The 18,722-nt window shown below is 41.6% G+C and overlaps 1 protein-coding gene across 1 annotated transcript in view; it reads right to left on the minus strand.

The window, feature by feature from the left end:
- Nucleotides 1–2,912: 2,912 nt before the first annotated feature.
- The window catches only part of LOC111969548 (monoacylglycerol lipase ABHD2-like), a 30,128-nt gene continuing 14,318 nt past the window's right edge, over nucleotides 2,913–18,722 (minus strand). The window contains 5 exon segments of the mRNA XM_070445475.1: nucleotides 2,913–6,373; nucleotides 6,376–6,398; nucleotides 6,400–6,484; nucleotides 17,519–17,603; nucleotides 17,826–17,895. Coding sequence (XP_070301576.1) covers nucleotides 6,294–6,373; nucleotides 6,376–6,398; nucleotides 6,400–6,484; nucleotides 17,519–17,603; nucleotides 17,826–17,895 — 343 coding nt within the window. The 3' untranslated portion in view covers nucleotides 2,913–6,293.

Raw genomic sequence — 18,722 nt, forward strand, 5'->3', positions numbered from 1 at the left:
CTGTAATCGCTCCCAAAGGTGCTTCAACAAAGTACTAAGTAAAGGGTCTGAATACTTACGTAAATGTGATATTTCAGTTTTTTATTTTTAATACATTTGCAAAAATGTCTAAATCCTGTTTTTGCTTTGTCCTTATGGGGTATTGTGTGTAGATTGATGATGGGGAAAAAACAATTTATTCTCAAATTTATTAAGGCTGTAACATAACAAAATGTGGAAAAAGTCAAGGGTGTCTGAATACTTTCCGAAGGCACTGTATATATTTACTAATTAAACTAAAGTAAAAATATATATATATTGTGTTATTCTATGGCTGGTTATGGCACCTACTCAAGGGTGTCAAAACCCACATTTATTCAAATGTGTTTTTTCCTTGCCAAGAAGTTTCCTTTCTTTGAAARTKTGTTTCTTAAGTCCTTTGTTGTAATGAATTCTTTAGTCATGTTTTCATAACATTTTAAATAACTTGTAGAAAATACACTGTCATGAAGCATTAAGGCTATACTGTGTCTCTTTACTTGGACTAAGAAAATACACCTCATGACACTGTCAAGAAGCATTATGACCATCATAATCATATAAGCCAGATAGGCCTATCACGTACATGCCCTTATGTCAGTCATCAGTCAAAAAGAGGGTGTCTTGTCCTGCTCCTGAAATCTGCTCCTGCATTCACCCCAGTCATCAGCAACAGAGCATTGGGGTAGGTGCATGTCTGACCTCAATGTGTGCATAATTACAATAATTGAATATGGTACATTTCAGAAAATGTTATATAATAAACATACTGTTGACAAGTAGGCTATGGTGTAATGGAATGTTTTGCCTTGTGTGGTAGGTTTTGTGGGTTTTGACACTCTTATGTGGGTGTCATAACCAGCCATAAATTAACACAAAATGTTCATGAAACTGTCATGACATATATTACGACAAGTTGTCATTATACATTATGATGATGCTGGTTGTCAAGTGTTACCAAGTTGAATACTTTTTCAATCAAGATATGTTATTTTTCATTGTTAGTATTTTGTTTAGATCATGACAAAAAAATTGACAATTAAATCCATTTAATTCCACTTTGTAACACAACAAAATATGTAAAAAGTCAAGGGTGTGAATACTTTCTGAAGGCATTGAACATAGATCAATCATACCACCAGTTGCTCATGAAGACAAGAAACTTTTTACAAAAAAAATAATTTATTTTTGGAACAACCATATTTGTTTTATTCTTACATCACACACACCATTGGGTTTCTTTACAAAAAACACACCAGTGATCTGAATTCATAATTTCATACTGTATGATTATATCAGTGCACCAAAATTACATTTCCACATCCACCACCCTTCCAGAACAGCTAACATCTTCATACAATGAAACGGATTGTAAACACAAAAATAAAGCTCTAGAATGTTAAAAGTGAACATTTGTTGATGTCTGGATCACTGTGTTCTTATTGGTGGAAAGGGCTCCATTCCCCATATCTTAGCTGTGTTCACCAGCTTCAGCATGTCAGAACGTTTCAGATAGAAATGGATTGCATAGCATTTACAGAGCTTTCTTTTTGTGGAATCATGTTGTTTCTATGCACTACTTTTCTATGAGCATCGTTCTGGACATTTCACCCCATGGAATAAACGCTGGGGCTGTAGGAGTGCTGATCTAGGTCCCCAATGTCCATACAACCAATGAAAATTTTGATTTAACAGCCAAAAACTGATCCTAGATCAGCACTCCTACTCTGAGACACTAATTACATTTGGCCTCTGATCTCAGTGTGTGAGCTCATCCAGTCTCAAAAGGTTGTTCTTCAAAAGCAGGACCTGCAAGACCATAGTCAGTCACACTTACACAATTAGTTTCAACAAGCGGAAGTTAAGATTAATACATTGTTTCATATCAATCCTAAATAAACTCAGAACATCGGACATGGATTGGAGGCCATTCTCTATGTTGAAACAGAAACTGCATAAATAAGATGGTTCTCCCACTTTCATTTTACTCATCTTTCCCCTCACATGTCTGCATTCACACCTTGAGAGAAACAAAAATCCCTATTGATTATTGCCTTAATCTGTTATAAAATGGCCCCTGGTCCCTGTCATACAGTAACATATAACTGGGTCGTTCACCAAATGACTGCCTTTTGTATCCTTTTGATAGTTGAAGTAGAAATGATGTCCAATATTGAATTTTAAAAGCCTGCTATTCATGAAGTGCCCTTTAATATAGACCACATGGAGAATTCAATAAATCACAGTTTTATATGAATAGACTTCCTAAAGTGCAAAAATCGGCATTAACATTCCCTCCATGAACTCTCGGTTTCCTCCAGGAAGATTTTAACCCACTTAAGCTCAACATTTCTCCATCATTGTAAAGCCCTAGTTATTTAGTTGCTTTGGCAGTCATTTCTGAAGATTGTAATTAATTTCAAGAGAAAAAAAAGTCCCTTCATTTTAAGTTAACTCTGTTACGTAAACTGAACTTTCGATTTAAAATGGTGAAACTATAATAATAACCTAAATACACTAATATCTAATAGTCAAATCACAGTGAAAAGCAGATGGCTGGTTCTGGTGTTTTGGTGGAAACTGAGGGTCGAGCATAACACGTCAACCCTGTTACCCCATATATAGACAGGCTAGAAATGTTTTAACTTGTATTTTATTAAAGCTTGCATTCAATGCCCCTCCTGGTTGTACACAACAGGCTCCCATTCCCTCCATCACAATGGGATTTATGGCTTATTTATGATCACCAACCCTATTACTTTATTTCAAACTTAATATAGTTGCTTTTTATTAACCTCTTTGAGATGGAAAAGTGTTTAATGAAGTTGAACATGTGCACTTTGAGAGAATACCAGCTGAATTCTAAAAAGCACTGAATTGGTGGAACGACCGAACTATGTATACATTTTAATTCATTTGTATCTTTAAAAAGTGAAGACATGTTTTGGTTTTCCAAACCAGAGATGGTGTTAGACTCAGCATACACACCTACATTCATTCATATACTCTCACAAATCTGCACATACAAGAAAATAATAAGTCACCGTAACAATACAAAAAACATTTCGAAAAAAATTCTGAAAACAAAACAAAATGTTGAATTCTGTAAGTAGTTTGAAGAGATACAATCCAAACCTGCATTTCTGTGCAAAGTTAGGTGATAAGTGGATTTCTATAGACAGAACACACCCTGTTGGTGTGGAGTCATAGCAAAGACGGCTTGTTATGCTGGTGTATCAAGACTCAGATCTTACTCGCTGGGATATCTCAGAACGACATGACTATCGGTTAGACTGGACGAGTCACTGACTAACTCATTTCCTATCAACTTTTAACTAAAACTGTGAAGTGTCCTTAAAAAGTGGTAACAAACATTGGTAATAAACATCAGTTAGTTCAACAGCTGTATTAAAATCTTGTCTCACTGAGTTAACATCAATAATGTCTAAAGGACTACAGTACAGTAACCTACTGGCTGGATTTAAGACAGTAGTTGTAGTTTGCTCTCCAAGCCTGCAGATGGCACCCTTGTGTTTGGATGCCAGTTGACTGAGGAAGTTYGAGAAGGGARTGACGTTTACAAGGCTGAAAGAACTCAGCCAGCCAAATGACTGGCAGGAGGTGATGTTGAAAGAGCTCATTATGGTACACAGATGGTATGKGTTGGGTGAGACTGATACGCCTGGCAGCATCCCAAATGGCACCTTAATCCTTATATAGTGCACTACTTTTGACCAGAGTCCATAGGGATSAGGTTAAAAGTAGTGCACTATATTAGGGAATATGRTACCATTTAGGACATAACACTAATGTACAGTGAATCACCAGCTTTCCCTCCCTACAGTTCACTTGGCTGGACCTCTGGACTGGACAAGTCATGACAACACACCACCAGCATGGCTGCCACTGCAGGCTTTGAAGGGGAAAATGCATGGCCATTATATAGAAGAAGAGGAAACACGGAAAGCTATGACGTCTCAGCTATAACATCTAAACTTTATCTTTTTCGCCACTCCCCCTTGACTTCGGGGTTGTGTCTTTGCGAACCTCATCAGATTCTCACCTACACATCGTTCTCATACACCTCAGCATCTTTCAGCATTAACATTCCAGCATTCCTTCAAACATAAACGTGTGTGCTAAGACCTTCGGTCCTGACAACTAAATGGAAAGAAGTTCTCTCCCCCGTTGAAAGATAATGTTCCCTAGCAACAAAGTTGGGCCATTCCCATGTATAATATACTTCCTCTCTGGTAGACCTCAACACTGCCACCAATATTCTATCAGTATTCTACCRCTGGTCAACTAAAAAACCTTTTCTGTGACGACTTTTGGTTCAACAAAATGGAGTCTGTTGGAAGTCATAAACACAATGATTATGGCCATCCTACTCAGCACACCTCACAGCTCAGGTCCCATGAACACATGGTCTATAAAACCAGTCATCTACATGATTGTATGTTCACCTCTGTACAGTGCCMTCGACAATTAAGGGTTCAACATCAGATGTGATAAACCAGTTATCACAGCAGTTATGTACGTTGTGACTTTGGTYRAAAATGTATTTGTGATATTATTGAGTCWGAGCTGCTAGCCCAAACAAGTACACCTAGGTCCATTTCCATACGAGTGTCTGACACTGGAGTGTCTGTGTATTGGCAGTGGGCTACTCTCTGTGTCTAAGGGAATGACTCCATAGTCAGTCATGCTTCAGAAGACCTGGAGCTGATCAAGGGTATAGGACTGAGTAGGTTAGGGTTAGTAGTAAGGCTGAGTAGGTTGACTGCACAGGACAGACAGCCAAGGAAGACTCACCCTGAGGGCTAATCTCAAATKACACTMTTCCCTACATAGTGTACTAACATGTAGGGCACTATATTGGAAAAAGTGTCTTATTTTTATATACAAAAATCCTCTACTGGGAGGGTGGACTGTAGGGTTTAGTGAACGTGGGGATCATTTGGGCCGTCTAACTTGAAGAGTTATCAACCTCTCTCCCTCCCGTTCGTTAGTGTCACTGAACTCAACGTTAAGCAAAAAAAAAAAAGTTTCTAAACCTTTGTCTTCCGCTAGTCCCATAAAAGAATAACAAAATGGTTGAATAAAGAAAGAAACGTGACATACAACGTATAAAGTGCATTGAATAAAAGTGATAGAATAACGAGACAGTAGGAATGTGCATGGATCTCATTGAGATTGACCACAGGTCAGGTCCGCTAGGTAAAAACCTACCTCCACTGCTTAATATCACTGAGGGGCGAGTGAGATCTTGGATGCATCCCAAAAGGCACCCTATTCCCTTTGTAGTGCTCTACTTTTGACCAGGTCCACTATATTTCACCATAGGATCTAGGGTGCATTGTGAGACATACCCCTTGATTCTACATGGAATCAAGTGCGAAATAGATACTCATTTTATGGGGGACTCGTGATCTGAAAATAATTGTATAATAAAATGACTATAATAATAATAATAATAAACTAATTCAATATTTGTATACCTTCCAAAAAGGGCTGATATTCACCAAGAAAACAGACTGAACAGCAAATCAGATCAACCTAATAGAAAAGGTCACATACTAACAGAGCTATCCCGTAGCTTTCCTTCTCAGCACACACGGCCTGCTAAACTAAACTGGCTTTTTATACAGTATTTGTGAGTAACATACATTGTATAAAGAGGCGGTGTTGGTTTAAGACGGCAAACTAGGCTAAAGCCTTGGCAGTCGTCAGCAGTGAGCGCACTGTAACGTACAGTAACTGCAGCTTCATTAGTCCTCAGAGATAGTACTAGGAGGTTTCTTCTGTGCTGGTTTTCTCTACGACTACACATCTACCATGTCTCTCTCTCCCTCTCTACTCGTAGGATGCCAGTTTGATTCATCCCTTTTTAGTGAGTATTTGGTCAAAGTCTCCATGGTTGGATTCTCAGGGATTCTCTTGGTAATGTTTACTTAAGGACAAAAGTAGTTGTTCCTCTCCATCCACTAGTTCCCCTCAGAGAAAAGCACAAAAGCATTTAGTCATTTTAGTTCTTCAGCGTGTAAGGTGGTTTTGGTTAGAGGGGGCAGCAGGAGGAGTAGAGGCTGAGGGAACAGGGTACCAGGGAGGGGAGGGTTGAGACAGTAACCGAGAGAGGCGTGAGAGGAGAGAGAGAGTAGTAGTTCAAGTTTGGTTAAGGTTTCTCCTCAGTGAGTGGGGAGGGAGGGGGGGGGGGGGGGGTCAGAGGTGAGCGAGAGAGGAGTTAGGAAGTTAAAGGTTACGCTGCCTTCTCTTCAGGACAGGGTGTATTCAGGTTCCGCTTTTTGGCATGGCGGTTTCTGTTTTTCCCATTGGCACATGGCGTTGGCGTAACCACGATCACCTTGTCCATCCAGGTGAGGGCTGGGGACGAGCACGGCCCCCTCAAAGAAGCCCAGGTGCCCCCCATGTAGTGTCAGGGCGAAGATGACATTCTGCTTCTTCTGGAGGGGGATAGGGAACAGAAAGGGAGAGGGTAGAATATGAAGAAGCGGCATTTTTAAACAATATTTTAAGTTGATAGACAAATGGATAGAAATGTATGAGAGGAGAGAAGATAAGAGGGATACAGTACAGAAAGCAAGTGGAGGAACGGGAGATGGAACTGTCACCACCAAGGTTGCTTAGCAGTTCAGACGTCTTTTTCTGTTCCGTATTGTTTTGTGCTGTATATATATTTACACCTCTCTTCACTTATCTTTTATTTATTTATTATACAGAACTCAACTACAAAAGCTTTTCCTGCAAAAGCTTTCCTGCAACCGCTTCAACATTACTAAAAGTAATATTTACCTCAAACTGAAAATCCATCGTGGAGCCAGCAGGGGCTAATTCAGAAGCTAGCCTGAAGCAAACAGTAGCTACTTCGATAGCTAGCCAGAAGCTAATCTGTAGTGCCCGAAATTAGCCGGTTTGCTGGCTAGCGTTGGTTTTCCAGCTGCCCTCGTGTTGTGGTCATCAGCTATTCCTCTAGCTCGATAATCTACCGGCACTTTTTGCAACGCGACTCGGACCGGAGCATTCGGGACTTTTCTTCTCTCAGTTTCCCCGGTCCAGCCGCAGGCTCTGGTCACTTGCACCTTGACTTCGCAGCTAGTAGCTGCAAACGTGTGAGTTGGCTTAGTCGACCCCGGAGCAAACTCAAATATCCCTGGAGTAGCAGCTGAGGAGTTCCATCACATCCGGACACGTTCTTTTGTTGCTGCTGCAGATACGGAACCCACCGGGCTTCACGTATGACTGCGACGTTATCGCCCGAGGGATTTATCCAACTGGCATCCGTCCGACGTTACCTGAAGCGTCACCTGAGGCCCGCTAATCGTTAGCTGTCTTATGGCTGCTACCTGAATAAGCATACCGGACAACTATTATTTATTTTTATTTTTATTTTTATTTATTTTTTTTTCTCCTTGGGTCACTATATCTATTCTGCCAATTTGGATTGATCCCCTCTCACACGGAACCACTACACCGGAACCCCACTAATTTACGGACGTAAGCCGAGGTATCTACAAACAGACCTCCATCCCATGCTGCTACGACAGCCACAACCCGGCACTGTCTGGATCGCCACGACCACAACTCTACTCACGTGACCTTATTGACACCGATTAAGCATGCCTCTCCTTAATGTAAATAGCCTTGTCCATTGCTGTTCTGGTTAATGTTTATTGGTTATTTCACTGTAGAGATTCTAGTGTTCACTATACCATATACAACCTCTCAGTTCACCACCACAATGCGATGCATCACCTGGTTTCAATGATGTTTCTAGGACAATATTCTCTATCATCACTCAAATCCTAGGTCTACCTCACTGTATTCACATCCTACCATACCTTTGTTCTGTATTATTCCTTTAAACTATTTATCTCCCAGAAACCTCCTCTTACTCTCTGCTCAGTAGCTCTAGGCGACACATTCTCATAGCTTTTAGCCGTACACTTATCCTACTCTCTCTGTCTCGGTGATGTAGAGGTGAATCCAGGCCTGCAGTACCTGGCTCCACTCCTATTCCCAGGCCTCTCTTTTGATGACTTCTGTAACGTAATAGCCTTGGTTACATGCATGTTAACCTTAGAAGCTCCTCCCTAAGTTTGTTTTTGTTCACTGCCTAGCACACTCTGCCAACCGGATGTTTTAGCCGTGTCTGAATCCTGGCTTAGAAAGACCACAAAAACTCAGATATTTTCATCCCCAATACTAAGATTTTCAGACAAGATAGACGGCCAAAGGGGCGGTGTGGCAATCTACTGCAAAGACTGCCTGCAGAGTTCTGTCTTTACTATCCAGGTCTGTTCCCAAACAATTTGAACTTCTTTTTTAAAATACCTCTCTAAAACAACAAGTCTCTCACCGTTGCCGGCTGCTATAGCCACCCTGCTGCCCAGCTGTGCTCTGGACACTATATGTTAACTGATTGCCCCCCATCTATCTTCAGAGTTCGTGCTGCTAGGCGACTAAATTTGAACATGTCAAAACCCCAGCCACCCTACAATCTAAGCTTGATGCCCTAATCTCACACAAATTATCAATGAACCACCAGGTACCACCAATTCCGTAACTCGGGTACCCTCATAGATATCATCCTAACAAACTTGCCCTCCAAATACACCTCTGCTGTTTTCAACCAAGATCTCAGCGATCACTGTCTCATTGCCTGTATCCGTAATGGTCAGCGGTAAAACGATCTCATTCACTGGTCAAACGCTCCCTGAAACACTTCAGCGAGCAGGTCTTCTAATCGACTGGCCGGGGTATCCTGGAAGGATATCCGACTCTAATCCGGTCAGTAGAGGAATAGCCTCGGTTTATTTCAGTTAATACATTGTGTGGTGCGTTAACCTTTTGGATTTGGCGCAGGCCAACGACATTACTTTATATCTGGCATTGTATATAGACATACCAGCTAGGCTGGGATTTTCTATAACTGCTGTGTATAGCCTTGGTGTCTCTTCTGACTGGGCTTATGACCTGCGCCTTAGCCATAGCCAACAGAAAACTAATTGCAATATCGAAACTCCTATGGGGGATGTTCGATGCTAGCGTTCTTGCATTGTCGACGTGCCAGATAGTACTGGCCAATCTGTAATATTCAGCGGAGGATCAGATAATAATATTATTCAGCAGGCAGTTTGAAACAGCTTAAGGCTATGGATTTTCAGCATGAAAAAGTGTCGTGCAAATAAACTTCGGAAGGAAGTTTCTGTGGCCAAAGGAGACCGTAGAGTCCATGAGAATAAGAAACCATCTCCCGGGCGCTTCCCACGACTCGGTAATTGATAGAAATACGCTACTGTCCTTAACGTAATCCTCAACTTTAATAGAGAATTTTTCATTAAGACAATTTTGGGCCACCTTGTGAAGAGCCTGATGGAGCTTTGCATAGTGGATGCCCCTATTTCTTAAAATGACCAGAACAGCAGAGTAAGCGATGCGAATCTGAGCATCTGCGATCTTCAGCTGCTCAAGATAGCTTCCCCTCGGTCTAGGTCGATTTATGCACCAGAGACGTGCTGCTGATGTGTGTAATATATGAGCATGGCGAGAAGATCTCTGGACAGCGATGAATGCAGGGTCGGCTAGTATGATCTGCGTAACCCTTTCCTCTTCTAATAACTGTGATATAGCTGAAAATGTGTGAGAATCGTATGGTAACTAAGCTCTTCAGAACTCTTTGATAAGTGAGAGTCGCGATGCACCATATATATTGAAAGCAGCGCCGGTAGATTTTGTCATCATTGCATAGGGGGCGTGACTGAGCGTTGAACGACGATATGTTGACGAGGTGAGGTCCACTTATGATCTAAAGTTATTAATCTCGCATGTCATTTTCTTATAGGTCTGAAAGACAAAGTGAGCACCCAGACTACCAGACTATGTGTCGAATGGCTCAGGAGTGGCTGACATTGGCTCTGCGCTTTTATGCGAAATCTGGCTCATTTCAGAGCTGGTTGGGTGAAACCTAGCACGATCAGGTCATTAGGGCATCGCGACCTGACCTGAGACTAGAACAGATACTTCGAGAGAGAGTGATGCGGTATTCATAATCTGACTTCATCAAGTGCTGTTTTTTGACTCTGTCCAGAGCTAACGAAATGGATCGGCGACAGTTGAGGCGGATCTCGGAGTATATAGCAGGCGGAAGCCTGGTGGTAGTTCTTACTATCTGATTGCTTTTTCCTTGAGATTGAGCGGATCGGATCTCTGATTTAGAGATGATGTGGGTCAATATCGGAGTCTGTTTTCTCGGTTGCCTCTGGCAGCGTATTGGGAGTAGCATCGGATAATTATATGGCAGCCGAACTCTGCGACATGCTCGGCTTACAGTTCATGGGTCAGACTCTTATAAGCTGCTGGGACTCATACTGACTCTACCTCTAAGCAGAAGAACTTTCTGTATACTTCTGGCCCTTCTATTGGACACTCGCTCTGCTTTTAGAGGCCGTAACTCATCATTTGTCTGAAAATTGCTTGTCGATTCGTGGCAGAGTGCCATGATGGATGACTCATCCTTCGGATGGTGCCTTCTTGGGTCTTCTTATACTTAAAAGCTAAAAGAGCTATACGGACTCTCGCGAGACTAACATGCGCGGTTGGCAGACGATGACCTGTCGTAGATGCACGTGGGACAGCGTGTCCAAAACTCCCTAATTTGGACTGGATCTCTTGACGGAGGATGGTGTGGACAACATAGGAATCTTAGGCTGTCTTATGGTTAGGTTCTGTAACTCCATGCTCTACAGTCTGAACAGCCAAGGCTATTTTCTAAGCGCTTACAGAAGTCAAATTCGATATTGAGACATTACTATTGCCGACAGACAAAAGCATGGTGCTGATAGTGATTACTGTCGAGTAGCGCCAAGACGTGTACTGCATGTGAAGCTTGGAAATATCACCTATTAATACCTAAGAGAACCTCGACTAGAGGTGCATAGGATGGATAGAGTGTACGAGTTTATTACATAAGCCTCCATACGCAGCATACTCATATGGTGGATGCATGATGAGCATATCATACGAAGTGCAGAGAGTGTTGAGTACAGCAAGTTTACGGACGCGGATGATATAAATAGATACCTATCATTAAGGCGGAAGCTAAAGTGTAGCACTCACGTTGGATGGCCTCGGCTTATACTCGTCGCAAACCACTGTGTCCAGGTCATTCTACAAGACCCTGCTAGGTAAAGTCCCTTATTCTGCTGCCCCTGGTCACCGATAGCAGCACCTATCTGTAGCACGCGCTCCAGCAGGTATACTCTCTAGTCACCCCACAAAACCATTCTTCCTTTGGACGACTCTCCTTCCAGTTTCTGCTGCCAATGACTGAAGAACTACAAAGAATCTCTGAAATTGGAAACACCTATCTCCTCACTAGCTTAGCACAGCCTGTCAGAGCAGCTCATAGATTACTGGACTGTACATAACCCTCAAATTATAGCCAAAACAACTTCTCTTTACCTACTGTATTTATTTTATTATTATTTTTGCTCCTTTGCACCCCATTTTTTCTGTCTCTACTTTGCACTTCTTCCGCTGCAAACCAACCATTCCAGGGTTTTTTTTTTAGTTTATTTTTTAACTTGCTGTGTTGTATTCACTTCACCTCAGGCCTTTTTATTTTATTATTTTTATTTATTTATATCATAATTTTGTTTGCTTCACCTCTCTTATATCTCACCTCACTTGCTCACATTGTATATAGATTATTTTTTTTTTCACTGTATTATTGACTATATGTTTGTTTTACTCCATGTGTAACTATGTGTTGTTGTATGTGTCGAACTGCTTTGCTTTATCTTTGGCAGGTCGCAATTGTAAATGAGAAGTGTTCTCAATTTGCCTACCTGGTTAAAATAAGAGGTTAAATAAATAAATAAATAAAAAAAACTGCTGCCTCAGGGCATGGTGATTCCGGGTCGGCAGCACGTACCACAGCACACCCCGGAATCCACATGGGAGTCATTGTTTAGTGACAGTTATGTCAGGAATGATGCCATACATTCTGTAAAATGACGAACACAGCACATAATGTTACACCAAGGTCGTAAAATGGCGTCATCTGTGTAATGGGACAGAGATATTGAGTCAGGCGTCTAGGAGGACAGGGAGAGAAGGAGAGCAGGGTCCAGTGTATTAACACCCATCACTATCCCCAGTTAGCTCAATAACCCTGATGAAAGATAAACAGCRCCTTGATAAAGGCAATAAACATGTAATATCTATCAGGATCGACCAACTAGAACAATTAACTCATTACTCTGTAGCTGAGCTACTTCATACCGTTCGGTTTTGGTTTTTGTTGAAACACCAATTGTTCAACCCAATCCACTGGGAGGTGCACGTCAACCAAAATGGGACAAGTCACTTTGATTGGCTGTACAGTACAGCCTATTTATAACCTATTTAGTGAGGTTAGTGTTCATATATTAACTTGAAATAAACTGTTAGAACATTGTAAATAACAGATTAAAATGACGCAACATAACCTTTTATGAAATGACTAAGCATGTAGCAAGTAACAGTATTAGAACAGAATCAGGGTTGGGCTGATTAAGGAAGTAAATTGATATTCCAATTCAATAATAAAAATGGACCCCTATTTTCCATTACTTCTAAATTAAACAGAGAAGTAGAAGATTTTTTTTCTCCCACAATTGAAATCACTTCCTGAATGGACCCCAACCCTGAACAGAACACTAGCGTGGGATCCAGACATGTAGCTGTAATTTCTCCAGCTCTAACTGGGTTAGTGGGGAACACTGCAGTGTCCGCCTGGTGAGCGCGATCCCACAGRGCTTGTACCAACCATAGACTATCTGCTAACATCTACCAGCGGTTATAATAGCCTAGGTGATTCTAGGAAATGACTCATATTTATAAAAAAATTCAAGAAGGACACCCCAGCTTTCCATTTGGCTGAACCCTGAAGAGGGTTTGATGTAGGAACACATTCATAATAAACCATTCAGTTTGGCTGGCTGCATCTTTTGGGAAGCAGTGTCCTATCAATTGTTTAATAGCGTTTTAAAAAAGGACCATTAACTAGACGCAAGGAAAAGTTGAAGCTTGCTTTAAAACAGAAATAATGTCTAATATGCAGCTTCCATTTTGTGACACAGAAGATAAGTATGAGCAAAGCATCATGAGGTGGCCCAAGTTGAGGTCAATTATACAGAAGCCTAATTCATCTAAACTACACACTGTTAAGTCATAATAATACTGTCATATTCTTCATTTGAATAACATTTAATTTGAATCCTAAAATGAAATGGAATTTAACTCTGGGTTAAGCACTATGCAGCACGAGACTCCTGACTGAGGATTGTTGGCTGGATTTGTCCACCAGACAGTCCTAATGACATGTGCCAACTACCATGCGGCTTAAAGTTTGATTCCAGGTGAGGTGACTACAATAGTTATACAACAGCTTCTGCATGTTTCCAGGCTTCCTGTGGCCAGTGTGAGTCTGCCTGACTCTTCTAGGGCAAAGGGGACAGAACCACCAGCTGATATCCCCTTTCAGAGAGTTAGGCAGGACACCAGCTGATTTCCCCTTTCAGAGAGTTAGGCAGGACACCAGCTGATTTCCCCTTTAAGAGAGTTAGGCAGGGCACCAGCTGATTTCCCCTTTCAGAGAGTTAGGCAGGGCACCAGCTGATTTCCCCTTTCAGAGAGTTAGGCAGGGCACCAGCCTGATTTCCCCTTTCAGAAAGTTAGGCAGGACACCAGCTGATTCCCCTTTCAGAAGAGTTAGGCAGGGACCAGCTGATTTCCCCTTTCAGAGAGTTAGGCAGGGACCAGCTGATTTCCCCTTTCAGAGAGTTAGGCAGGGCACCAGCTGATTTCCCCTTTCAGAGAGTTAGGCAGGGCACCAGCTGATTTCCCCTTTGAGAGTTAGGCAGGGCACCAGCTGATTTCCCCTTTCAGAGAGTTAGGCAGGACACCAGCTGATTTCCCCTTTCAGAAAGTTAGGCAGGACACCAGCTGATTTCCCCTTTCAGAGAGTTAGGCAGGACACCAGCTGATTTCCCCTTTAACTTCTCTAGGGTAGGGGGCAGCATTCAGAATTTTGGATGAAAAGCATGCCCAAATTAAACTGCCAGCTACTCATCCCCAGAAGATAAGATATGCATATTATTAGTAGATTTGGATAGAAAACACTCTGAAGTTTCTAAAACTATTTGAATCATGTCTGTGAGTATAACAGAACTTATGTAGCAGGCGAAACCCCGAGGACAAACCATTCAGATAAAAAATAAAAAAATTGAGGTCACCCTGTTTTCAATGAGATTTCATTGGGAATCCAGATTTCTAAGTGACTTGCTTGCAGTTCCTACTGCTTCCACTGGATGTCACCAGTCTTTAGAAATTGGTTGAGGTTATTCCTTTGTGTAATGAAGAAGTACGGCCATCTTGAAAAAGTGTATCTTCATGTGTACTGTTTGATAGAGGCGCAAAGACCAGAAAGCATGCTTGAGTTTGTTTTCTTCCTGTATTGAACACAGATCATCCAGTCTTCAATTTTATCGATTATTTACTTTAAAAAATACCTAAAGTTGTATTACAAAAGTAGTTTGAAATGTTTTTRCAAAGTATAGGTAACTTTTGAGATATTTTGTCGTCACGTTGCGCAACTTGGAACCGGTGTTTTTCTGGATCAAACGCGCCAAATAAATGGACATTTTGGATATATATCGACGGAATTAATCGAAGAAAAGGACCATTTGTGATGTTTATGGGACATATTGGAGTGCCAACAACAGAAGCTCGTCAAAGGTAAGGCATGAATTATATTTTTATTTCTGCGTTTTGTGTCGCGCCTGCAGGGTTGAAATGTTTTCTCTTTTGTTTACTATGGTGCTATGCTCAGATAATAGCATCGTATGCTKTYGCCGAAAAGCCTATTTGAATTCTGACATGTTGGCTGAATTCACAACACGTGTAGCTTTAATTTGGTATCTTTCATGTTATTATKTAATGAAAGTTAGATTTTTATAGTAATTAATTAGAATTTGGCGCRCTGCATTTTCTCTCGCTTTTGGCCTAAACTCCGATTTTTGGATATAARTATGAACTTTACCGAACAAAACATGCATGTATTGTGTAACATGAAGTCCTATGAGTGTCATCTGATGAAGATCATCAAAGGTTAGTGATTCATTTTAACTCTATTTCTGCTTTTTGTTACTTCTCTCTTTGGCTGGAAAAATGGCTGTGTATTTCTGTGGCTATGTACTGCCCTAACATAATCGCAAGGTRTGCTTTCACCGTAAATCCGTTTTGAAATCAGACACTTTGGTTGGATTAATGAGAGGTTTATCTTTAAAATGGTGTATAATGCTTGTATGTTTGAGGAATTTTAATTATGAGATTTCTGTTGTTTTGAATTTGGCGCCCTGCAATTTCACTGGCTGTTGGTTAGGTGGGATACTACCGTCCCACATACCCTAGAGAAGTTAAGAGTTAGGCAGGGCACCAGCTGAGAATCTCCTATATCTCCACCCTGCATCTCTGTGTAGTGGTGGACACAACAAGCCAGTGGGCTAGTGTTACCCTCCATCCCAGCTCTGGGACTCTATAAATAACAGGACACAGGAGGCATCACATCACCACCACACATTGTGCACCACTGAGGAAACGGGATCATTTCAGTAGGGAACTTCTCTTTGGACCTACGCCTTCAATGTTTGCAGATCTGTAAGGTGGGAAGCAATATGGTGGAAGCTCTACCACTACACAGCTTATACCTAACCAGACCCTTCAGACATGCTTACATTAAAGGGTAAGGGCCAAGGGGGAGGGATAGAGAGCAATTTGGGATGGGCTGTTCCAGAAATGTCGTGAGAGATGAGAACTGGCTAGGGTACTGTACACTCCATGGATCTAATATAATCCAACACATGGCGACTAGTTGGTAGTGCTGAGGTGGTTGTTTCCATAAATAACATGCTTTCCTTTACTGCTCCCTTTGATCAACCCAGTAAACCCTTGAGGATTGAGCTGATTGGCCGCTATTCTCAGTGTTCTATTTTAAAATGACAGGTTACCATGATGGGTGTTCTATCAGTCATTAGAATCAGTTAGTGTGGAAGAAAATAACAGACTTTAGTTTGCATATCTAAAAAGGTAAGGAGGCCTAGCGGTGTCTACAGTCTAAGTCACGAGCACACGAGGAGACAGAGGCTCTCATCTGTGTGATACACTACCGTGTGTGTGTGTGTTTGAGTTACTGAGCCAGTGTTAACCAGTCAGACATTCCCAACACACCTAGTTCTACATACCGCCCCCTCCCTGGCCTGGGTGTGGGACTTAAAGGATTCATCTGCCTATTCCAGCTCTGCTGTTTCAGAGACAAAGGGAGATCTTTGTACCAGGTGTTGAACTGGTGAAAATACAGTAGACTTCTAATGATTTCCCTTGTGTTAGTACACAAATAATATGTGCACATACTGTTCTGGACATTAAAAAGTGACTTTTCAAAGTAGCTTGCTGACACCAAGTTCATTTCAGCAATGTGTTTTTCTTCCTGCGTTACAGTACTGGCTAACTTCTTATGGAGTGGCTGCATGATCGGATTCTCTGGACGCCTCTCCTCAATAGCTAAAAAAAAACATAACTTCAACGCACAATTATGTTAATGTAGCTCCGCTGCTCCCTCTGCTCTGCATAAAGGCATGTTGTACAACGTCTGTTGTAACTAGAAATGCCACGATCCACATGTGGTACAAACATCTGTGTCTATTGTCTGTTGTAAATATAAACACGATCGACGTGTTGTACAAACATCTGCGTCTATTGTAAATATAAACATGATCAACGTGTTGTAGCCTACAAACTTCTGTTGTAACTATAAACATGTTGTCCAGACTTCTGTGTCAACTATAATGACATGATCAACATGTTGTACAGACTTCTGTGTTAACTATAATGACATGATCAACATGTTGTACAGACTTGTGTGTCTGTGTTAACTATAATGACATGATCAACATGTTGTCCAGACTTCTGTGTTAACTATAATGACATTATCAACATGTTGTCCAGACTTCTGTGTTAACTATAATGACATGACCAACATGTTGTACAGACTTCTGTGTCTGTGTTAACTATAATGACATTGCATTATAACAGAAGCAGGACACAGACAGTCCAAGTAGAGATGTCATTTTATCAAGTGGGGAATGCGCATGTTTAGCTCTGGGGAAAAGGTGTCCTGGGGACGGGATAGGGCGGTTTGAGCCGGTCATGCAGCCTCTGACAACTTTTTAAATGCCCAGAACTGTCCTGTGATTTTAGAGCCAGTACCAACAGTCAGATCAGTYTACTGGCTCTGAATGTGCACCTMAGCATGTCTTAGGWTGAAGACAATAGACTGACTGACAGATTGACCAGGCACTGCCGAGTGGCCCTGTGTCTCTGTAGGGACGAGCTCTGAGTAGAGAAACTCTGTKTGTGTACTAATGCAGGTGTGTGTTACCTGCCAGTGTGCGAGGGATGGTGAGCAGAGACCCGTGGACCAGAGGATCGTCTGCAGAGTTGACCAGCAGAAGTGGCACGTCAACCTACAAAATACAACCATAATTAGATATACTGTATGCAATACACAAGCCCAATAAGTCCACTTAGACCAGCTTAAATCATGAACTCTCCAAAGAACCTCACACTGTTCTAAGCACTTCCTTGAATACATTTCTGATATTCATACACACATACATGTTAAGAAGAGTATTGTTAATTCACACAGGAGAGAGGGAGAGAAGTAGGGATAGAGAGTATCAACCTACATTGTGAATATAATGCACACAGCTCTCCTTCTCGTAGTATTCTTTGAGGGAGTTGTGCCCGTGGAACTTCCTGCAGAGACAGGAGGGGTGACAGGTCACAAAACAAAGCAGCATGCTGTGGAAACTGGGGAGGGATTATTAAGTGACATACTAMGTGGGTGAGCACATCCCTATGAACCGTGCACAGCAAGATACTCAGAGGCCTTTCTTAGGGCTTGGCGATATAGCAAATTAATGTTTTAGCACACTGTTCAAAATGCCTGTATCGAAAAATCAAGGTAAAAAATATATATATTTTTTACTGTCTTTTTTCTCGTCTCCTTTGCTCCTGTGCTGTGTTCACTGTGCACCTTCCCACTGACACACAGCAAGCCCCTCCCCCTGCCACTCACCACAACAAAGACTAAAGAGCACTTCTTCCTCTCTGACAACAAGCAGTTTAAACTCTCTATCTGCATTTAAACTAAACCTTTCTAATAATACCCTATTCATGTCTCAGCTCCCAACATGTAGAACAGAGCAGACCTTACTAAGACGTGTGTATCAACGACTTGGGCAAATGTATGCTAAGTTCCTGTCGTGCGCGGCATTGCGGTAACACCACCGCTAGCAGCATTTTACCCACATGCTGTTATGTGCTAGCTGTCTAGTATGTGTTTTATAAATGTGCAATGAGCATAACAAGACACATTAATATCAGGAATTGGCAACTCGTTCTCACTTGATTTCAATATCTAAACAAAGTGAACAGTTTGTTCAAACAGGTGGAGATGGACAGGAGGGTGTATTCATAACAGTTCAACTGTTATACCATGTTAGCAAGCAAATACACCCAAGTTGGCTAGACTTGAATATAAAAGATTGCTGGCTACCCACTAGAAGGTGGGCTTGAGAGGT

Source organism: Salvelinus sp. IW2-2015, linkage group LG10, assembly GCF_002910315.2.
Source record: "Salvelinus sp. IW2-2015 linkage group LG10, ASM291031v2, whole genome shotgun sequence".
Lineage (NCBI taxonomy): Eukaryota > Metazoa > Chordata > Actinopteri > Salmoniformes > Salmonidae > Salvelinus > Salvelinus sp. IW2-2015.